Raw genomic sequence first — 16,682 nt, 5'->3', positions numbered from 1 at the left:
TGCAAAATGTAATTTTGGGCTATACCATACACATCACAAAACTGTACATATTATTATAATAATAATAATATAATTTGGGATCAATAAAGTACATCTTATCTAATTCCTCTATTTTAAGTGGGCTGTTGGTTTAGTTTATTCTGATAAAAACGAAATGTTCTGTAAGCCTTACTTTTAGTATAGCACCCATCTCATCTCATAATAGTTTAATGTTTAGTAGGTGGGGCAAAATTAAATTCTTAACTCAAGGTCCACCTACCAGTTTTTTCATGGGCCTATTAACTGCTTTTCGTGGTCATATAATTGATTATGTAATTCATTGTAATAATGATTAATGGTAAGATACTTACTGAGATCTAAGTACAGTAATAATATTTTTTTTTTAAATAATGTTATATTTTTAAATATATATTTATAAAGCCTTTCCTTCTTTGTTAACTGGATATGAATAAAGGGAAAATGTAAGTAAAAGTAATAAAGTATTGCACAGTGGAAACATATTTTATTATATTTCCGATCTCTCATCTAATTTGTCCGTTTCGGTGCAAAAGGGCGGGACAATGTACGCTATTGGTTACCACCCAAAATAATCTCTGCCTGTTGGGTAATTCAGACGTCACTCGGGGAATGCTCTGGTTCTCCCTTCCTGTGTTACCGCCCTTGGGCTGAGAGAGAAATCAAGCACTGGAGACATCGCTTTCATTGGGAAGACTGGCGATATTTGGAGATTTTTTAGTTAGGTCCCATTAGCCTCAGGTAAGAAAATAAATACTTCGGGGGGTTAGAGTTAGTATGTGAATTCAGCGAACTTGCTAGCCGTACTGTTCAACATACTGTCACTTGTGCTGGTTTAGCTAAACGGCTATCAACTTGAGTCCACTGTTAGCCTGTTAGCTGCTACATGTCATAGGGCTGTTTCGCAAACTATAGTCAAATAAACTGCTTAACAGTTAACGTGTGTTGTGTTTTACCTAGCATGTTAATCACTATCAACACGCTTACTGTGAGTGTTGTAATCATAAACATGTCAAGATCGAGTTAGCCAACACCGTTACGATGTGTCCACAAGATATGGATTATTGTATATTAGTTAGGGCTGTTAATTTACCACCAAATAAATAAATTGACGTGAATATAATATGAGTAGTGCGGTATGATATGTTGGTGCTATGCAGTATAAAGTATCCTCGAATGATCGGCTGGTTCTTGTTTTGTTGTGTACTGTGCCAAATTGTAAGAACAATATAAGAAAAATGCGTCTCAGCCCCTCCCTGTCCGCCTGAATGCGTTGACAGCCAGGACATCAATACCTCGATTGTCTGTTTTACTAAGACAAGAGTTTCAGTGTTTTTTTAAGGAGGTCGTTTTGGTGGGGTGACTCACACCAGTGTGGACGGTGAGGTAAAATGATGTGGCTTTAGCAGCAGTTCTTCTTGTATGATAGGTGCAAGGTCTTTGTACATGTGTCACTGAGTCTACCACAGACACATTCTTTGTGTAGAAGCTAATATGGATGTGTATTTGTGAGTTCACAAAGGTAGTTTGACCAGCAGGGCTCAATGGTGAATGAAGGGTGTGGTCCAAGTCTTAAGGAGGACGTCTGCTTTTGGAAGCCTGGAGCTAGGTTGCCCTGCTGAAGGGGTGCAGCAGGTAACTGAGGAATGTCCTAGTGACTGCTGAGATGGCATTTGTGTTGATACTGCCAGTGCCTACAACACCACGCTCTGCACTGCAGTATTGCAGATAAACAGGCTCATCACACAGGATTTGGTTTCCTGCTTACCTTTCACTGTGTGAGTGAAACCTGGCTATGGGTGCGTTGCAAGGCTTTTATTTGTCATACGTACATAGCTACAGTGTAGTTATGTCGGTGACAATCTTAGGTCACAGGCTCCACCAACAGTGCAACACAATACAACTGAAAAATAGTGCAAGTAAACACAAAAGAAATAGTGCAATAAGAGTACAAGTGATTGGAATATGATATATTAGATGCATCATTTGTAAGTTGCAGCCAGATGAATGTTATGGATGTTCTACAGTCACAGTAGCGATTAACATCTGTCTTTACATTTTTTACAAAGGCGTAAAAAGGGGTTACTGTTCTTGGACAGCATCATTCATAGTCAAACCAGGGCAAGACCTTCTCAAGATGAGAGTCAAGGCACAACTTGAAATGTGTTCTCATTATGTATTAATGCTGTGTGTCTGGAGTGTGTCATTGAAACGGTGTAGTTTGCTAATAGTGTGTGTTTGTTTGAGAAACACTTCCTGTCTGGCCCTTGTACAAAAGTTTGAGGGATACAACATGCTTAAGTGAATGAACTACATGAATGATTGTTGTTTTCTTTTTCTGACATGTGTTTATATTACCACACGTAAAATACAAAAATGTCCATTGATATGTAAACACATATATGTTCTTATTGTTTTTACATGTTCATTTATTATAGTGAACGGCATGATTAGACCCTCTGTTGCTATATTTCTCTCTCCATGCGTTCTCTATAATTTCTGACACTTCCAGGCACCTCAGGGGGAGGATGATAAAAGGATTGAGGAGAACTGAGTTACAACAGGGAGGAGAGACGGAATGGTAGAGAATTCAAGTAGGTAGGTGGTAGGAGGAAGTGCAGACTCTTGTCTCATGGGTAGCAGAGCTCGGCCATTCTAACTATAGTCTTTTTGTGGGTTGACTGGGCGATGCTCTATAATAATATAATAATAACCAGTTAGGGCTTCCTGTACATCTCTGATCTGCGAGTAATTTTTCCTACGGCTTCGACCTCAGGGATCTAAAACTGGCAACCTGGATATTGGTAACAAAAGCTATACTTGATGGAGATACATGTAGTATGTCTTTTTCCTCTTTTAATTGACTAAATAGGGTTACATGATATAATAAAACATATGGATATATTGTGATTATGATAGATCATGCAATAAAGAATAATTTATTAAAGTGTACTCACTTTGGCTTGATGCTGGTTTCATTATAAAACCCAATACTCATTGAATAAAACACTTTATTTTTCTTCCGACATTTTTTTATTGAGCCAAATTAAACTCAATACCAATAGAAAAATAATTATATAAATATTTAGAAGTTTCGTTTTTTACGATAGTCTCTTACAAACTAATGCACTTGCATTCTTTAGCTATGTGTTAATCACGAAAATTGACATCACAATGAGGATTACAAAAACAAAATCATAGGCCTATTCTGTGACCTTATTTCTTAATGAACATTGCCAATACTTTGCCCAGGAAAGAAACATATTTTGATTCATACTCATAGTTTAACTTTATAACAGGCTATGCACAATCAAGGATACAATTGCAGTTGATTTGTTCTTTATGCAGACAAACAGTAGATGAGATGTTTCTGTAAAGGCTTGATTTAACTTTGTAAATGGGATCATGCATCTTAAAGTGTTGCTTAAATTAGCCAGGTTGCGATCCTTACTAAAATGTTTATGTTATCCAAACAGTACCTGAGTGAACTGGTCAGTTTATGTAAGTGAAAGGTGAGTGTATTATTGGCTCAGAGCCATCTGTTGTTGTCCTGAAGGATTAGCTGAGAAGGAGAAAGGAATCAATCAGACCGGACTAATGGATCCTCTCAGTGTCTCCACAGCAGCCTCAGCCCACCCATAGCCATCATTACCCCTGTCTGCATGCTCCATTACTCTTCTGTGTGCACGCTCGAATCTACTGGACCTTACTGTTAAAGGTGAATTTGAAATGCGTTGAGTAGTTATGTCAGGGAAGTGGAAAGTAGGATAAGATGGTTAACGGTGTTACTTTGAGCTGACCTTGTCATAAGAGCATTATGTGCATGTGTGTCATCTAACACTTGTCCCAGACTGCCATCAGCAGAGTTGTCATCTCATTGTGCCCTCTGCTCAATATGAGGTTAAGTTACATACAAATTAGGCCAAAGAAGTCATACTCAAACTTCTGCTTTTCCTATGTTCTCAGTGGCTAGCAAAGATCAAACTGGTGTGGAGGAAAATGTCATCGCTTTCAGATAATTAAAGTAGTCTCCCTGGGTTGTCCCTGTCCCATCTGAGTTGATTATGAAAGATGATCAAAACTCCTTCTTTCCAAATCATGCGAGCAAAGGCTTTGAATGACGTCATGCTAACCGATTCCTGGCACTGTTCCACGATCACAGTACAGAAGACTGCTTTTGTGGACGCAGAAGTATTTTCATGTGTTTCGCATTCATGGGATACGTTTGATCCATCAAATATAATGCTCAGTTAAAAAGTTGTTTTCACATTTGTATTCCATTCAGATTCAGAAGCACCATTAGCTTAGCTACATTGCTTCTTAAATGGCTGCTCTCCTTCCTCCCAGTTGTGCTGTGCTTACTGTACTGTACTGACTCTCTATCTCATGACATTACTGGTGGAACATTTGGGTGACATTATTATTATTGCACATTATATCATACGGTTTGATTAAAGTAATCAGCACTGACATTTGAGCCCAGCTTCATCTGCTGGCTCTCAGGCTGGCAATTGCCCCGGCTATGACTCTCATAACCATTTCAGAAATATATGTTTGTAGCTCCATTAGTGGTCTAATGGAGGAGATGAGGGGGAGAATTAGAGGCTGGATTGTGGAGCAGTGAACAGTTCAGCGACAGACTCTCAGGGAATTCCTCTGAACTCAGAAAAGAAACCACTCGGGCAGCTCCGGGGAAATGGCACTGACAGTTGAAAGAATCCTTGGAAGCACAGGTTATTTTTTCTGCTGTTACAGAGTGTAAAGATGTTGCTGTATTTCTCACTAGACGTGAATAGGAGGTGTATGTAGTTACACTTAGTCACTTTGGATTAGAGTGTCGACTAACTGAAATGTAAAACAAAGCTTTGTCTTTCTTAAAAGAAGTGTTTATTTTTGCCTTGATTATATTTGGGACAGTGTAGTCTAAGAGGAAGCGTGTGTGTGATTGGGAATAAAACCATCTGTGGAGTCATGAGGTCATTGAGTGTTGGGGCTGTGGCGTGGGAGAGGGAGCTGGAGCCTCCTCATTTTGTTTGACAGGGTGCACACACTGAATCTCTCACTGTTCCACTTATCTCAGCTTTATTTAATCTTAACTTATCTACTTACAGTTTACTCCACGAAGCCCTGACCCACGTAGGATAAGCTTCTTCGGTTAAGTTGTTAATGTTTTCCAAAGTACCACAAAGTTGTTGCTGATTCCCGTGGGAGTGGTCTGATGATTTTCTGAGCCTGAGAAAGTTCTTCCTTTGTTCCAGCTGTGTGTGTGTGTGTGTGTGTGTGTGTGTGTGTGTGTGTGTGTGTGTGTGTGTGTGTGTGTGTGTGTGTGTGTGTGTGTGTGTGTGTGTGTGTGTGTGTGTGTGTGTGTGTGTGTGTGTGTGTGTGTGTGTGTGTGTGTGTGTGGTGTGTGTGTGTGTGTGTGTGTGTGTGTGTGTGTGTGTGTGTGTGTGTGTGTGTGTGTGTGTGTGTGTGTGTGTGTGTGTGTGTGTGTGTGTGTGTGTGTGTGTGTTGCATCATTGCAAGGCTCCATTACCAAACCCAGCTGCTGAGCGACTATTGTTTCACAGGGAGGAGATCAACATTTCTCTCTGTTTGGATATAATTAGGTTACATTGTTTAAGTTAGCTAAATGAAGCACATTTGAAGCCCCACCATCATGAATGTGTGTGTTGGTCTACAGGTAGCCTCGCCCTGGTCCGGAGCAGTGAGCTCGAGAGGAAACATTGTGGCTGTGGTCCGCTGTTCAGTGTTGCAAAGCAAGATTTAGCCCGCACCATGGCGTTGTCATTCAAGAAGGACCTGGAAAAGTACAAGGATCTCGACGAAGATGAGATCCTCAACAACCTGTCGGCGGAGGAGCTCAAACAGCTGGAGACGGCCCTCGAGGAGATGGACCCTGAGGTCAGGACACAGTGAGGGGGACTCTTTAGTGGGAGGGAGTTCTGTGGCAAAGAGAATCATGGGAAATGTATGCAGTCAAAATATATTTGCAATTCATTTTCTCAAATAAGGTACACAGACATACCCCAGTTTTCTTAACAGATACACCTAGTTTTACCTGGTACAAACTAGTTTAGGCCGGTTGAGTGTAGTGAGCTGTAGAAAGTGGACATTGGTGAGTAGCTAGAAATGGTAATGGGAATAAGTCCATCAACATACATATTATATCACATCATCACAGTTTCATTGAACATCACATCTTGAAATCGAGGGTGGATTTCTCCTCTGCACACGTCCCTGTCCCCAGCCTCTATGCTGGAAACATCTCTCCGCTGCAGCAGCTCTGTCCGCAGGCTGCCAAGTGTTTGTGTGTTTATTTGTGAGTAGAGCTAAAGAGAGTATAATGAAATCCCCCCAGACGCCTGGGCGTTTTATTTAAATTCCATCTAAGCCGAGTGAAATAAACCACCCCTCATGGCCCACAGGAAACAGTCAGCTATAGTGGGAACATATTAATAAAAAGTAGTTTCACAGAAAAAAGCTCTGAAGTTTTCACACATCTTCCCCCAAGTTTTGACTCACCTAAATAATTACTTTTTATTATTTTATAATGTTTGCTATAAGGTTTGAGTTATACTACTACTGACATGAGCTGAATTGGGCAGCATAGTTGCAATTCACAGTGTTAACAATGAATGTGATTGCAACAATGGATATTTTCTATTCATATAGAAGACATACAGATACATAAACAGCTTAAAAACCCACATTTTACATTTACCCATTACCCAATTCGAAAGCTGTTTATATGGTCTATGGTCTATATTGAAGTCTTCATCCGGTGACAGGTCTAATATGTGTCCTTGTCTCCTCTCCTCAGAATGCTCTTCTCCCAGCGGGCATGCGTCAGAAGGACCAGACGACCAAGCAAGAGACAGGAACTTTCAGCAGGGATGGCCTTCTCAAATACCTGGAGAAGGAAGCCATGGAGTACAAGGACCGAGACGATGTAGTGTCCTTCACTGGGGAGAGGAAAGGTGTGTTTCCCAACAAGAATATTCACAGTTTTGCAAGCTTCCCATGACAAGAAATCAAGAGTCAAACATTTTGTCACGTGTTTTTCTTTATATTAACATTTCATTTATAAAACAAAACAAATTCCACTAGCGATGCCATACGTTGTTACATTGTGTAACTCTCATCAATCTAGTGCGGTGCTTTCACATGTTAGTGATGTGTTTCTCAGGGGATGAGGAGTGTGTCTGTTTGTGTGTGGGTCTGTATCAGAGGTTCAGACACACAGCTGTAATTACTGTTCTGCTGTCTATGCACGTATTTGTAATGCATGTCTGCTCTTATGCAACACACAGCAGTGTGGGGGAGGTGAGCTTGTACCAGGGGATAGGAGGTAAAGAGTGTCAAAGGAGGAGGCAACGTTAGCATTCAATGTCTTGAATCCACTGTCCACTTAGTTGTTTAGTTTCTCGAGATGAGTAAACAGTGACTTGATGACCTTTTCTCCGACATAACTATGCAATTCTGCGCCTTGAGGCTTATTTTACTGGGAGGGATTCTTTAAGTCTGAAATGTCTCTGGGGCTCGCTGGTTAAAGAAGCCTAATGTGAGTCCAGCTGTGGACCTTTTCTCACGTCCTAACTATACAATAAGTCTTAATGCCTTAAGAAAACGAGCAAGCTAAAGTTAAAGGAGTATCTGTTTGTTTAACGGTCCTTTATATTTCTTAATAATGATGTTCGGTTTGACTGCCCACTGTGCGGCTGTATTACTCAGCACCCAAGGAAGTGCAGTGTTAAGCGCGAGCTCTTGAGATCTAAGGGGGAAATGTGTTAAAAGCGTGTTCTGTGCACACTCTGTTGTGAATTGAGTGAGGACCAGTTATTAACTCTAACCCCACCTAGCATGCTGGGGAGAGCTCACCCTGGCTCAATGCTTGTTTGAGCTAAACCATCCTTATGCTCTGCTGGGCGATGCAGCTATGTCATGCTACTGTAGATGTATTGCTCTGGACCCAAGGAAGCGCAGTGTGAATGTAAAGTTGTTGGCAGATAATCAAAACTAGAAGCCAAGCTATTGGCCTGTTCCGAACAGGCACAGCACTAATCTTTATATTAGAGCAGTGGTTGTATGTGTTACTCACACAGTTACAGTATATACCAAGGCTATTTAGCAAGCCCTTAGCATTGACATTGAAGGAGGTTAAAGACAAGGCCTTGAATGTGGGATGAGGGAATTCCTTTGTCAGAGGACTCCTGAGTTTGTAATAGACAAAATGTTCCTTTTTAAAAACGGAATAAACCTGATATTCTTGAGAGAAACCAGGTCTGGTCTAACAGGTATTCAGACCAACTTTTAGTCATCTTAGTCACTTGATAGAAGAGGGAAAAGGAGGTGTTAAATATTTTTTAGCATAGAGAGTGTAGCAACATTATACATGTTTGTCCAGAGGATTTCCTTTCCTTTCTTTCTTTCCTTGTCTTTGTTGGGATCTCCAAAGATCTTAACCCTACTCCCTTTACAGAGAAGAAAAATGGAGCTGACATCTTACCCCTGACCCAACCCTGGTCTGTTAGAAATTATACTCCGGATGTGTTTGAATGTGTGTGTGTGCGCATGCATGATTGTGTGTGCGCCCTATGACAACATGGAAAACAAATCACTGTGGTGGTTCTGTGGAATGCAGCTCTTCCCCTTGTTAAACTCACCCCCTGCTGATAAATAATGTGGTCATGAGTGTGTGTGTGTCTCCTCTTAGTAACACACACATTATTCAGAGGAAAAACTGCCTGCTTAAATCCCTCTGCAGCCTTTTAACCACCCTATTGTACGAGTCACTTTTTATTATGTGCTAGAATCCATTGTTTTGTCTTTCTAATTGACATTTGTGTTCTGGTTGGATGGGGATTGGTGAATGAATGCTTGTGATTGTATTTTCCAGTGGTTGAGGTTTAAGTTGACATTATCATCATGCGTCAGCGTAAAGGAATATAACTTGTTACACGTAATTAAAGCGTTCAGGGAAGGCTTCTGTTCAAGTCTGATAAACATCTTGTTTGTTGAGGTTACAGTGGAGGGAGTGGCTGGTTGACCAATGACAACACAGAGCAGCTCTATCACACGCCTCCAGTATACAGGTTTTTTTTAATAAATTGCTTTCACATTAAAAGCATTTGCCATTAGGCAGCCATGTGTAACAGGGACGTGGTACTGCAAATGACATCAGTTACCACAAATGTGCTGCTAAAGATGTACTAAATGTTAAGTTAATAGGGTTGTTCTGGTTGATTACATCATATTTAATTTGTTTGGCATATTTATCTGTGATTTAAAGAAACTTATTTGGACTACTGTTTGTTTTAACCTTCCACAAACTAACAGAACGATTCAACAGACACATCTCCCTTGCTCCATTCAAACAGTTGTTTCTGTGCAATGAAGGCTTGTTCTCCTTTGTTATACATCTGTATATCACTTAGCTAGTCATTTAGCATCTAAAATGTAATCCTAATCCAATAAAATCATTTTCAAATACAGACCCAAATCGTAATCGATTGGAATTATCATTTAGGTATTGTACTGTTGTCTTGCATTAAAAACAACATTAGAGTACTGCTTTCAGCATGCGACACCCATGATGTATTATGTGTTCTTCTTTTGTGAATAGCAGCGATTAATGCACGACTTGTCACATAAATTAGGTTTTCACGAATGACACAATCTGTTGCCTGACTGAATATAATCTCTAGTGTCGAGCAGACACTGCGTTATTGTCTTGCCTTGTTTGGTCTAATTAGTTAGTTTACTCCATGATATACACTCATGTGGGATCATACAAGTGACAGGACGTCTGTCTCTTGGCTCCGTCTTCTCAGCACTGCCTCTAAATGTCTCTCCAGAGGGACTGGCACAGGAGGCGGCCCGATGACTGTATTTTACTGTTTACTGGCCCTCAGGAAGTGCCAGAGCCCCCATTTGGGACCAGTATGAACAATTTGACTAGCTTGACTGACTTGGAGGGATGGAAGGAGGGGGGGCTGCCTGTTCTTGGGGTGTTTTTGTGTAAGGCGACAGGCAGATTGGAGCAAATGGCACCCACTGCATGGTCTCTCAGTGTGTGTTGCCCCAGCAGTGCGGTTCAGATTAGACTCCCTTCATTGTTCCGTGACTTCCTTCGCTCTTTCCGTTTCTTGCCTCAGATAGGTTACCATGGTGATGCCAAATTTGTGAGACAGTTCTGCCAGACTGAGTTCTGCCGGTCTGAATGTTGTGTGAAATAGCAGGAGGCCCAGTCTTATTTAAATGGCACATGTTGTTGTTCAGACTTCAGAAACATTTTCATTATTAACTTGGCCTAAACTAAAATCTTCAATTGATTATTTTTTTCTTCATTCCATAACATTGGGTAGGTTTAAGGTTTTGAAACACTGACCGAATGGGTATCTACTACCATATCCAATATCTAAGTAACTGAAAGCTTGATTTAAGTAAACTAGCCGAGACATGTGCATTGGAGAGGGAACGCTTGCTTGGTGTCAATTCCAAACGTATGTGTGTTTATAATCATACAGTTGCTTGATCTGGGCCTGTTTGGACACACGCAGACAGCACTTGGCAGTCTTGCAAACGTATGACTGGCACAAGGCAAGAGGATAGCAATGTATGTAGAACAATGTGTCACATTATTCAAAAGTGAACAGTTTTATATAAATGTGACGTTGTGTAACTTCTCAAAGAACCTGACGCTGCCTGCATCATGTACTCATTTCATCCGTCTGTGTTGAAGTCTCTGTAATTGATTGCCCGCCCATGTTTATGAGGGCTGACTCACTCACCATCTTTTCCCTCCTAGGTAAAGTATTCATTCCTAAGCAGAGACCAATAGAAACACGCCAGGAGGAAATCACAACCCTCGATCCAGAATTAGAGGAAGCCCTGTCCAGCGCCACAGACACGGAACTGTGTGATCTAGCAGGTAAGAAGAAACACCTTTGAGAGAGCTTAGTAGTCATTGTGAAAGGGCCTGTTGAGCCTGGTCTCTGACTGTCCTTCCCAGGCCTCCTTCCTTTACTGTTGGTGTTGATAGGGGAATAAAAGGGCTAACTGAGCAAAATAAAACCTCTTCTCTGCTACGGCCTCTAGATTGAGTTACTTTTCATTCACTGGACACGTGCGTACACACTGATTTCTGCCCACGGCTGCTGACTTTTGTTTCACAGCGATACTGGGTGTTCACACGCTGGTCACCAGTAGTCAGACGTATGATGGGACCTCATCTAAAGAGGGTTACAACAGTAAGTACAGTCATTGAATATAACTGTTTATTCAAAGCATGTAGCATGTTAACCTGACCTCTGCCTGGGTGTCTCTAGATGTGATCAAAGGGGAGAAGATGACCCCAGTATTTGATGAGCCTCCCAATCCCACTAATGTTGACGAAACTCTGCAGAGGATAAAAAGCAATGACAGCTCCTTGACAGAGGTCAACCTCAACAACATTAAAGTAAGCAGAAACACATGCTATCAGTGTATATATGCTTATCTATCTTTGGACCGATGACAGCGTTTCTTTGTTGCTTTTCCAGAACATCCCGATTCCAACACTGAAGGAATTTGCCAAAGCCATGGAGAAGAACACGAGCGTCAAGAAGTTCAGCCTGGCAGCAACGCGGAGTAACGACCCAGTCGCGGTGGTGAGGGAGAGCTGCGTGTGGGCTGTTAATATGTCTGTGGACACCTGACAACTCCATATTTACATATTTCCTCCTTCCTCTTCCTCCCCCGCAGGTGTTCAGTGACATGCTGCGAGAGAACAAGACGTTGCGGAGTTTGAACTTGGAGTCTAACTTCATCACCGGGGCCGGGATGCAGAGTTTAGTTGATGCGTTGCGAGACAACGACACACTCACAGAGATCAAGATAGACAACCAGGTACCAGATGCTTTGTGAACACACACACACACACACACACACACACACACACACACACACACACACACACACACACACACACACACACACACACACACTAGGATTGGAAATTTCCTAGGCTTCATAGTTGAGAAGAAACTGAAAAAACAAACCTATGACTAAGGAGGGCTATATATTATATATTATTTTTAAATAAAGTAGCCTAAATAAGTTGAAAATGTTTGTCATGCAGCGTACATTGGAAGAAAATGCAAAAGCAGTGATTTAAAAAAAAGAAAGAAAATAAACGATTGATAGTTTCCAGAAGAGGATAGGGTAAAGGAAGCTTGAAAACAGTTTTCCCTTTTTAACACGTCAACTAAAATCTAAAGTTTACAAAATCACCTCAAACTCTTTTTGTGTATTGATAAAGCTTTGTTTAAAAAACATAACTCGACCTTATGTATGAACCAGGTGTTACTCCCAATCGATTATAAACCAAAGTGGCTCTGACTGATAATCAGACTTCTGTATTTGTTTGTGTTTCAGAGGCAGCAGCTGGGTACTACTGTAGAGATGGAGATGGCTAAAATGTTGGAACAAAACAACACCGTAGTGAAGTTTGGCTACCGCTTCAACCAGCAAGGACCTCGCTCCAGAGCTGCTGCAGCTATGACCAAGAACAATGACCTGGGTATGACTCACCTGACACACACACACACACACACACACACACACACACACACACACACACACACACACACACACACACACACACATTTAAGATTTGTTCAAACTTGCAAAGCTGAGTGAGTTGTTTCCCATGATGTCATCTTCCACCTGGCATATCTGTCTTTGGGAGAATGAGTCAACAGTTCTGCAGTTCCCTGGCACCTGTATCTACAATGTTATTCTTTCTGACAAGACGTCAGTCCTCAGTGACGGCCTCTGCTCTCTTTTAGCTCCTCATCCTGTCAGAGTCGCGGTAGCTCAGGTCTGATGCATGGGTGTGACTGCAAGTGTGTCATTGCATCGCAGTGTTTGAATGAATTAACAAAGTATGGAGACTGACACGGTGTTATCACACAGCTTCAAGAGTGACGACACCTCACTTCCTGTTTCCTGCACACACTGACACATGCTGTTGATATGGATCTAAACTTTGACTGCCTAGCTCATCAGGACTCACTGAGTGTTTTCATGATAACTAACAGGCCTGTGTAGGTTGAAGGTTGTGCAGCATGTCTGTTGATTTCTATAGTATTTACTCTGTCAATCAATTGATTTTGTGGAAATAAATAAAAAAATTCCCGCTCTTTTTCATTCTTCTTCTCCTCTGTAGTACGCAAGAAGCGAGTGGAAGCAGACGTGTAGGGACGGAGCTGTCTCCCAGCCAATCCTGATGTTTCATCTCACCATGTGGAATAATTTCAGCCAATGCCCTGGTCTCATCTCACTGTGTGGAAACTTAAGTCTTGTGCCAAATAGTAGGGCAAGGCATGCTCAACCCGAACATACATCTGAGAAGAAGGGAACTAACTGGAATTGCCCTATCCCATTTAAATGTTCATACTTATGTTTATTATTGTTATGTTGTTATTGAAGGTGTAAATCTGATTAGCTTTTAGTCATTCCATTTCAGCTGCTCCTTTCTTCTTCTTTTTGTTTTTTGAGCCTTTATGCGATTTGTCCAGACTTTTTAATTGTTTTTTTCTTTCCTTTTATACTACGCTATAATCATTGTGGAGTAATCATGAAATTGACCAAGTAACAGAGACAACAATTACACCTTTTGTCAAAAAACAATAACATTAAGAGTCCTCTACTATGATAGTTTGAGGCCTAAGCTACAAGTATATTACCCGTATTAGACCAACAAATTGTGTCATTAGAAAGACTTAAGCATCAGGAAGTGACAGACACACAGCTACTGCAAACCTTATCCGACTGTACAGCTGTACGATAACATAAGGTATCATGAGGTAACATAAGTCACCATGGGGGTGCAGGTGTAGTCGATTGGAGTTGTTGGTCCATCTCCTTTATCCGGCTGGTGTGTGTAACGGTTAGGCCTCAGAACAGCTGATGGCTCACCCCCTTACATGAATTTAATACTGTACGTATCAATGCTTAATGTTTTATAATACTTAACGGTTTCATTATAGCTTAAGATCTTATCTTCATACTGTTCAAATTCCTTAAATGTCCTTAACATGAAATACAACTAGGTGTACTGTGAAAAGAACAGGATGCTAACTTCTGCCTGCTCTTACAAAGGATGCTGTAACATTGGGTTTCTCTGATGCTTAACCATGACAAAGACTTACGCATGCATTGGTTAATATCACTATGGTAACGGTTATTGATTTTGGCTTTGTCAGCAACAGTCACTTCCTCGCAGTACACACAAGGGAAACAACAATTATCTAGACATTGTTTAGATCACATCATGCCATTACATTTTTATTTATTTTCATGTTGTTGGCCATTTATAGCACAATTTTCAGCAAGTAGTTCACTGAGATGTGAGGAGGAGTCTGCGAACACAGGCTGCGGCTACTTGTGAACTATTTCTCCTCGATCTTAAATTTCACTTTCCCTCGTTCACACTTCCCTTGGCTCTCAGCAGTAGCATGTCATTCCTTATGTAACAGATAACAACATGCTATGTGTGCCTCAAACTGAACTTCCTGAGGTACACTCACCTGCTTGAGAGGCGATTAACAGGACTAATTCAGGATTACTTGAAACTTGTATATACTGTGTGTAATAGGAACAATATGCTGGCATGAACATCACATCATGTTTCTGTCAACCAAAAATGTTCCTTCATCTTAACAGCCTCACATTCCTTGGAAAATAATTTTGGGTTTTATATCTGTGTACTTCTTACCTGCTCATATCTGTTCGTATTTTCTTCTTGGACCTATTTTGTTTTTACATTACTGTGCTGTGATGGTGGACAGTCAGCTTAAGTGGAAAACTGCTTCTTTGCCTGGGCTTGTTAAAAGTGGTCTGTGATTCATAATATGTATATTATTAATTGTAAAATGCCATCTCAAATTCAAAGTGCACACACTCACACAGGTTTTTATGTGTGTACCACTTAGATCCACACAACTCGTTTTTTTACTTTAAATTTCAACTCCAGATGTTGACTCAATATAAAGAAAATGTACTATTATAAACCCACAGGACTGGTCAAAAAGCACTGCTGAATATAAGATATCCTCAACAATAAATGTTTTTACATACTCTTATGTGCCATTGTGTTAATTAATTTCTTAATAAATCTTTAAAATGTATTCATACAGCAGATAATATTAAACCAGTTGCATAGCTTTTATTCTAGAAAATAAAACTACGTTCCTTACAATTTGTTTCTCTTTTCCTCTTTTCCAAAACGTCCTTATCTTTGTCCTTCATCTTGTTGGTTTCGATGGAGTTTCCTCCGTTGTCATGGAGACGCTCAGTTGTTGACAAAGGGGCGAACTGCATTTGCTGATTAAAGCCACCAAAACAGGCTGGAAGCTGTACAGGATTTTAAGTCGGAGAAATAGTGCGAAGATAACATTTTAATAACATTAACATAACAAGATAACATTTTAATGTCAAATGAGAATTTCCAAGGTCAATAATGAACCTTAAATTTCCACTTAATTGTTTATATATTTTACATATTTATATGTAGAAAGAGATAGATGGTGGTAATGCTGAAATGCTAACCTTCCTTATCTGACTAGCACTAAGACACACGCTAAGTGCAGTTGAGCCAGATGGCAATTTAGTCATTTGGTAGGTATGTGGTCATAAACCAAACGTATTGCAAAAGAGGAAAAGTAATTTGATCAGCAAAGTCAGCAAGCTTCATCATTTGCTGGGGAACTACAAACTAAAATCTCCACAGAAGAGTAGATTTAAAGCCGATTGTGGGCAAAACTGAAGTTCAAAATGTGTTATTTTATAACTTGTAGAGAGGCCTTTTGGTTTCCAGAGGTACTCTAGGTGGTGTGTGTATGCACCCTTTAATCAGATCCAGTTTTTCAGAGTGTTTGCACATGCCTGAGAGATGATGTCATGTATTTGAGTCCATCCCTCTCTGGGTTTCCTGTGCCAGAGAGCTGCCGCCAGACAAAGCTCTGCACTGCTGGCAGCGAACTAGCTGTAGTGAATGACTCAAGTGTTTCCACTCTGTGAGCACAGAGAAAAGCAGAACTGCAGGTTTAGGTCATGTCTGTCAATGACCCCAGATGGCATGATTTCAAAGGAAAAACCCAGAATCCAACGGTGAAATATATAGCTGTGTTCTTATATAAGTACAGCACAACTGTGCCCGCAGAGACCATAAACTATTAATAAGCACTGCTCCTCCGCATGTGGAAAAATACACTAGAACTAACTGTTTCTAGTCCGGGGGCCCATTCCAATAGTCCATTTAGTTTAGGAACCTTCCTAACCAAGTGAAATGACCCGGAAGTACGTCAGTGGCAGCCATGATAAGTGCCGTTCCAATTCTCCAAATGAAAGGAAAGGAGGCTTCAAACTTCCTTTATAACCTCCTTTAGCTTAGGAACCACTGGACCTCCCTAACCGAAAGGAGAGGAGAAAATGCTGCCCCACAATGCATTGCAGCCGCAGCATTTGCCGTCACTCAACAGTCGGCCGTTCACGGACACAAACGATAATGGGAGAAATGATATCATGAAAGTTACGGTGCTTATTACGCATTTTAAAACGTATGTGGCAAGTTGCCAAAGTGCTTTGTTTTGAACGTTCATCAGTATTATAATCAAAAAGAGAAA

General features: G+C 40.7%; 1 protein-coding gene across 1 annotated transcript; it reads left to right on the top strand.

Moving 5' to 3' along the window:
- The first annotated feature begins 619 nt into the window (after nt 1-619).
- Nucleotides 620-15,137, top strand: tmod2 (tropomodulin 2). The gene is made up of 10 exons (XM_034221216.1): nt 620-756; nt 5,696-5,916; nt 6,836-6,992; nt 10,823-10,945; nt 11,190-11,264; nt 11,343-11,473; nt 11,556-11,663; nt 11,758-11,901; nt 12,430-12,574; nt 13,223-15,137. Exons 2-10 carry the CDS (start codon nt 5,791-5,793, stop codon nt 13,252-13,254), a joined length of 1,041 nt encoding a protein of 346 aa, XP_034077107.1. The 5' UTR covers nt 620-756; nt 5,696-5,790; the 3' UTR covers nt 13,255-15,137.
- Nucleotides 15,138-16,682: the final 1,545 nt, after the last annotated feature.

This window comes from Gymnodraco acuticeps, unplaced genomic scaffold (genome assembly GCF_902827175.1).
Source record: "Gymnodraco acuticeps unplaced genomic scaffold, fGymAcu1.1, whole genome shotgun sequence".
Taxonomy (NCBI): domain Eukaryota; kingdom Metazoa; phylum Chordata; class Actinopteri; order Perciformes; family Bathydraconidae; genus Gymnodraco; species Gymnodraco acuticeps.
This window is presented reverse-complemented; position numbering and strand designations above follow the sequence as displayed.